We start from the raw sequence: 7,000 nt of genomic DNA, 5'->3' as shown, positions 1-7,000 counted from the left end.
TGTAGACTATAAAAACAAGTCAAAATCCAACCTGCGTTGTAACATCTCTCTCTGTACAGCAAATTTGAACTTCCTTTCTAGGCAAAGCTCAGTAAGGTGATAGACTTGCGATTTAGGAGATACAACTGTGTTACCAGCTTGTGCAGTTATCTTCCGTCGTCTCAGCAGCAGTCGAGGACTTCAAATATTGTCTGAAACTGGAAGTCCGAACTCTTATATACAATATACCAAAGAGCAAGCCCCATGATTCTATCGATGAAAGATTCTGTTAGGATCTATGTGGTAATTGCTTTGATGAGAAAGAATCTCCCATGGATACTCTATGCAAGAAAAATCTGCTTCTTATAGTAGTGAGGTCGATCAATGTCATTACAAGTAAATAAGAGGAACTGCTGATGCCTGGTAAAATTCTACATTTGCATCACCTCCTTGAAATCTCTCTCACAGCTTCTTTGGGAAATGATAGGTCTTCTTTAAAAACTTTGTAGCTACCTCATCATTTCGATGACATAAAACTCGAAGAATTGTGTTAGGGTCAGCAGCGCTCCACTGACCTGAAGTTGGTGGTAGTGGAAGCCTGGAATTGTCTGAAGCTCCATACCTATTAAGAGTCACAATTTTGTATTGCTCAACAAGTTTTACAGTTTCAGTATGAAAAAGTGAAAGGACGTCCTTTGAAGCGGCTGAATACTTGTCTATTAAATCAGTCGGTAATCCATCCCCATCGGACCAGAATAGCTCCATAAGAAACCTAAAGTCCTCGTCTAATACTGCAGCATCCTGCACAGTGAAAGCACGAGAAGGGCCCCCAGCAAGCAAAACCAACAAGAACCCATCAAAAGAGGCTTTCATTATTTGTGTAATTACGCGAGTCCGGACCCTGTCGTGCACCGTTGCTGATACAATTTCTAAATTCTGCTCTAGCAGTTGAAGAAATGGTTCAATCCTGGCTGATGAGACCTGCCCCACATACAGGTAATCCCAAGAAACATGGTTCAGATTGTGAAAGATGATCCTATAGGCAGTTGCTTCAGAGAGTTGCTGGATCCCCTCCACACAAGCTGCTACTGAAAGCTCAAACATTTTATCTGACCCAACTGTCACAATACTATCTTGAACATAACCACTATTTGTCAAATTAGAGGTTATCCTCTTCTCCAAGACTTCCACCTCTTTCCGGATGAGATGCATGGTATTTATGCGAACACATAGCTTTGGTATACCAAAGTAGTCATCCACATCACTAGAGCCAACTTGAGATTTCCTTACTTGAACCATATATGATCTATCTTTCTTCTTAAATACACCAAACTTTGAGCCAGCAGTACATCTTGTCAAAGCAGGTAGAGGAGGAAGAAAAGTATCTTTAGATCCTGCAGATACATGTATAAATTAAATTCAGAAAGAAATAATTTGATTGGTTAATTCAGATACCTTTTTCCAGCCTATATGATACTTACCACAGCCAGATTTTGACTTTATTATGTAATTCTGGAGGCAGGCATCCAAACCATTCATCAAATCAGGAATCAAAATTTGATGTGTTGCTATTGGCAACAGGAAGAATGCTTCCAAAGTTTCATCAATAATGCGAAGAACCTCCACTGCAGAGGGAGCAAATCGCTCTTTGTTTGCACGAGGGTTCCAGACCTGTTACAAGAGGCAAATAATCTTAAGTCCTGCAGTTCTGGCTAACCAGATGTTTCATTTTTCAACGACAGAATATCTTTAACTATTGAGAAGCTAACCTAAAATGAGCCATTACTTTTTTCCTTTTTTCTGCCCTGGGGATCAGGATAAGGGAAGTTGGGTACTCTGAACCAAATTTGGTGAGGATACAAAAACTCAATTTGACAGTACCACGTATACCTTGTCCTAAATCAACATCCTAACTTACATCTTCTTATAATGAATGCTAGGAGTGGAGGCACAAGGGAAATTTCATCCATGCAGCTGTTCCTTTTTATCTGTCTGTAATGCAATTACTCACTCCCATGTGCTTAGGAGTATAACGTATAAAATTTGTGCATCAAAACGCAGCTAACATCAAACAAATAAAGAAGAAACCAGACAAAGACAAGACATCCTTGCACAAGAAAAGTAGCCCAAATGAATCACATATAGACTAAGCCATCTGACTAACCATCACATAGTCCCTCGACAATCAGAATTTTTTGTGGAGAATTTAATTTTAGTGCCAGGATGTGATCAACAAGCTAACGATAACTAATGATGCCAATCAAACAGAGACATGGAGTCATAAAACGAATGAGAGATTAAAGACCTCTTGTTGCAGATTTCTCTCAACCCATTCCTGGAGTCTATCCACCCTTGTCTTTATCCATGATTTTACCAGGTTAGCAATGACAGATTCAGCTTCATAAGGAGTCATCTCTTGAATTATTGCTTTCCCACCATCATCACTGTCCACAGAATCTGCAACGGCCATCTGTACAAGATTTTTTTCCAATTTGTCAGAAGCTATCAGCACTAGTACAGCATCAGGAGTCAGCTCTGTTATACCAGAAACAAATTGCTTCAGCTCATTTCCGTAACAAGCATGAAGCTTTGCGGCTGCAACACCAGTTGCAAGAGGGTGCCATCGCTTGAGTATTGGACTGAATATTTCCTTCTCGTTAAAAGCCAGATCTGTTATATTCTGGGCAAGCACAGATAGCATGGGAAGAGAATGCTGCTGGTTCTTCGCAGTCTTCCTACTTGAGATTATCTTCTCTTTTTCCTGTCTTCAGGTATAGCAAATAGAACAAAATTGAGTAACTTTTAGGCAAAATCAAATGGAATGTGCAAAGATGACAACACGTGTGAAGCCAATGATTTATTATACTCATCTTAGGCCATGAAAAGGAGCGAATATTTTATGATGGGGGACCCATATAGGATTTACTGCAGCCAGAACACTGAAGCAACTAGTAAAATTGACAAACAATGATCGAAATTAATCTAGTGGAAAAAGATATTTCTTTGCAAAACTTCATCCAGGAGGAAATTCAATGGATCAACTTCTTTTTAACTTTGGAGTGCAAAAATTGACCAACTCTATTTCATGCGTTTTAGTACCTAACAAAAGCAGGAAAAATCTAAACTTGCCTGAGAAAATGCACGCTGCAGAGATGATCGGATGTAAGAGTCAACTCTACCACATGCTACATCAAGTTCTTTCCATTTTCTATGGTTCGCCTGAGAACCATCTGCCGCAAGTACTCTGGCAGCAGATATGGCCAGTGACAGAACATTCTCCATTATATCAATGTTACTCCCGTAAAAGTTCTCATGGTAAGCAAGAAGTTGTTTCTCTGCCCAACTCAAAATCAAGCTCATTGTAGAACTCAGTATTTTCCGGTAAGCTGGGTCCTTAAGATCCTTTGCATCCTTTTCAACTTCCAGCAACAGACTATCAGTGGCAAAAAGCAGATCATTTCCAACTTGCCCAGAGGCAATATATCGACTGAACAAAACCCATGCTAAGCAAAGATTGTGCAAATTCTCGTTTATACCAAGGATGATCCAAGTCTTTTTGATGAGTTCTAAAACCTCATCAACTTCATCAATGACAGCAGTTTCATCACCCACATCGAAGCAAGATTCAAGAAGTATTCGGTAGAGATGAAAATTCAGTGGAACACCGTCAGCCCAGTGGCACATCCCAGAGCCAGACCCATCAAATGATCTGCAGGCAAGCGACATTACCACATTGCGAAGGGCTTGGATTGACTGACTGTGCTTCCCGGTCTCCATAGGTTTTTCAGAAGCCCCACGAATGATCTGGCGAAGTTGTTGAGCAGAGCTGTCTCTGTTATCCAGCGGAAGATGGGGATGCAAGAGCAGACCAGCCTCGAGTATCTTCAGGTTCCTCTTCTGCCATGCCTCGTATTCCAGCTGATTAGGAAAATCTGAAGACTTGAACTGTTGCAATAGCTCTAAAGGCAGAACCATTGACTCCATCCGTCTTCCAAGCTGTTCAAAGGAACAAACAAAATGTCAATAGCCAAACCATTACCTCCTTTTAAGGCTAATTATAAAAAATAAAAAAAAAATAAAAAAATAAAAAAAAAGCAAAATAGGCCAGCAGAGGTTAGCCTTTGAGGATCAATCCGGCTTGGATCAGTATTCCAGTGTTCTAATTCTCAGTCTTGGAATTTGGAATTATAACTGACGCAAGATCATGCAACAGATTGGCACACACGCTCAGACCGCAACGGATCTTTTGTCCCACACTCTGTGCCATTCTCTGTCTCACTTTTTATTATATTGCTATTTCTCCTTCATAAATATCATGTTTTACTTCTTTTTTATTTCCTTAAGATCCAATAGCTATTAATTCAGTAATATACAAAATTTAACAAAATTTGTCTCCTTCTGCTGTATTTTTTAATTTTCTATTATATATTGCTTTTTTGAAGCTGTTGTATTTATTTTTTACTGAATTAATAGTTATTGAATCATAAGGAAACAAAAAAGAAGTAAAACATGATGTTTATGAAGGAGAAATAGCAATATAATAAAAAGTGGGACATAAAATGGCACAGAGTGTGGGACAGAAGATCCGTTGCGCGCTCAGACGGATAAAAGAGTAAAATAAAAACTATGGATTCGCATTCCATAATGGAATTAGAACTGAGACAAGCTAACAGTTGAAAATAATGAGACTCTTTCTTGAACTATATCATAAACAGACATCAAAGCTTTCCATGACAATGAAAAGAAGAAACAAACATAGTCCAGTTTCAGTTTCGTTAAAAAGTTTTAAAATTTCCGGTTTTGTTTCCAAGTTCTAAAATTAAGCAGCAATCCCAGAAATGTGAAGAGAAAAAAAAAAATTAACGAATTTCATAGCAGCCACACAGTGGACTGAAACTCATTATCATGCATTGAAACCAAACTTTAATTGCTAGTATAATTACTAAGAGATAACTACCAAGCAAGAACTATTTACTGGAACGCTAGCCACATTTAACCTTTCTAGCTCATCTACTTCTAATCTTCACTTAACTCAGTTATTCAAGAAAAGTATAAAGCAATCCCAGAACTGAAATTGAAGAACCAAACAGAGCCTAAAGCTCAAAGTGGGGATTTTAATCTACTGTAATAGAGAATCATTGAATAAACCTGTCCAGCAGCTACTCTTAACAAAGCTCTTCGGACCCTGGAATCGGTTTGCTCCGAAACTCTCATCTGGACCCTCATCAACTCACCCACCGTCGACGACCTTTTCTTCTGGGTAGTACACTGACTCGCCGAGTGCTTCCCCTGACCCGCGTCTACGTCCGCGTCCGCCTCGTCCGAACCTAAATTCTTCCTCCTCGACTTCAAACCCAGAGCTTTCTTGACCTTACTAGCCGCCGCAGACGTCACTGACCTCTGCAACGATGTTGACGTGGACCGCGACCTCTCCATGGTCCTCTCCGAATTCGATACATAGGTCAAGGGCCTGGATGCACCGGAGCTCCGGGAAGCTCCGATGAGAATCTCGTAAGCAGTCTCCCGAAGCTCCGACTGGGTCAGGTGAAGACTTAGTTGGCCAAATGGGTTGGGAAGCTCTTCCAAAGGTGGGATTTTTGAGGTGGGATTGCTGTATTGAAGCACCATTTTGGTGTTGTCCTTGTTGGTTTCGAAGTGGGTTTTTGATTTTGCTAACGTTGTTGTGTCCCTGTGAGCATAAGACATCATGTCCTTCTATGCAACTCTCTGCGTTTTCATGGGTGTGCTAGTGTGTGAGGAAGACCAATAGTTCTAGTGCTAAGTAACGCATAAATTAATACTAAAAAGCAAAGAATTTTGGGATTTGTGATGATGTTTATCATACAGAAGAGGTAAAACTTTCTGCTGCTTTGTTTTTCTTTTTCTTTTTCTTTTTCTGCGTGGGAGTCTGGAAGAAAAGGAAGTGGGGCTTATGGGGAAGGTGGAGATTGTGGAAAGATTCTTGCTTGGCTTTAAAGGAATGAATGATGTTTTGAGTTGGGAATTGAAGTGGAAAAGGCTAGTTGATCCGCCAGAAAAGGAATATGGGTTCTTATCTTTTTTCCTTTATTAATTTGTCCAAGAAAAGGTATGGCTTGGTTAGAGAAAAGGCTAGTTGGTGAGGGAGGAGGAAGGAAAGTGGAGGAGAATGGAACTCAGCAGAGATTGGGACGAGAGGAAATCTGGATGCTTTTTCGACTTTTGATTATTTTGGACTCAATTATGGAGTTACGGGCAGGATTATGGTAGTGTCTTGGTCCCTAACTCCCTGTAGCATGAAAGAGAGGGTTGTGTCGTGTTGAAAGGGTAAAAGTGGAGAGTTGGAATGGCGCAAGAAGACGTTGAATGGGAAGTTTGAATCCACTATTTTGCAAAATGGATTATTTTGATGTCTACACAACTGCTGCTTTGGCTGGCTAGCAGCTGGAATGCTGGATGTGGACATTAGGACTTGGGAATTTGCTTTAACAATTGCAACAAATAGGGAAATTGTAAAAAAGTTATTAAATAGGGAAAAAATAGAAGTAGAAAATCATCGGACAGAGAATGTCAGGTTGTTTTATTAGATAAGGATTTTGGATAAAGATTATTAGGTTGTTTAATTAGATAAGGATTTTGAATGTAATTAATAAACAATAATAGATTTGGTAGATAAGATAAAGTAGTTGAAGTAAATCTCTTAATTCTTATCAAATTAAGCATTCAGTTATGATTCATGTGCTGAAAAAAATACATACAAATTCAGCACCACTTAACAAGTTCAGCAGAAAAATTTTTATTTATCAAACACCCAAAAAATATGAATGTCTGAATGAATTCAATTTCAGCAATTTTTTTATATTATTAAAAACAAACACTAACAGTGGTATTAGCCTATGTTTTCAGAACCGGACCGGATAGCGACTCGGCCGAGGTCAGGGGTCAGGGGTCAATGGGTTCGACCGGGGGTCGATAGGGGTCGAACCGGATGACGTCATAAATAAAAATTATTTTAAAATTAAAATGTTATATATATAATATC

The 7,000-nt window shown here is 39.4% G+C and overlaps 1 protein-coding gene across 1 annotated transcript; it reads right to left on the bottom strand.

Annotated features, from left to right (window-relative positions):
- Nucleotides 1-323: 323 nt before the first annotated feature.
- LOC113693576 (protein unc-13 homolog) lies at nucleotides 324-5,827 on the bottom strand. The gene is made up of 5 exons (XM_027212113.2): nucleotides 5,128-5,827; nucleotides 3,109-3,975; nucleotides 2,285-2,740; nucleotides 1,461-1,650; nucleotides 324-1,373 (listed from the first exon to the last, which is right to left on the bottom strand). The coding sequence occupies exons 1-5, from the start codon at nucleotides 5,686-5,688 to the stop codon at nucleotides 442-444; spliced, it is 3,006 nt and encodes a 1,001-aa protein (XP_027067914.1). The 5' UTR covers nucleotides 5,689-5,827; the 3' UTR covers nucleotides 324-441.
- Nucleotides 5,828-7,000: the final 1,173 nt, after the last annotated feature.

Source organism: Coffea arabica, chromosome 6c, assembly GCF_036785885.1.
Source record: "Coffea arabica cultivar ET-39 chromosome 6c, Coffea Arabica ET-39 HiFi, whole genome shotgun sequence".
NCBI lineage: Eukaryota > Viridiplantae > Streptophyta > Magnoliopsida > Gentianales > Rubiaceae > Coffea > Coffea arabica.
Note: the sequence above shows the minus strand (reverse complement) of the source record. Positions and strands in the feature narration are given on the sequence as shown.

Excerpts from the sequence above, each read along its gene's own strand:
- LOC113693576 (XM_027212113.2), bottom strand. The coding sequence starts at position 5,688 with ATGATGTCTTATGCTCACAGGGACACAACAACGTTAGCAAAATCAAAA. Across the intron at positions 3,976-5,127 it reads TAAGAGTAGCTGCTGGACAG|CTTGGAAGACGGATGGAGTC; the intron begins GTTTATTCAATG and ends TCCTTTGAACAG. Across the intron at positions 1,374-1,460 it reads AAAGTCAAAATCTGGCTGTG|GATCTAAAGATACTTTTCTT; the intron begins GTAAGTATCATA and ends ATGTATCTGCAG.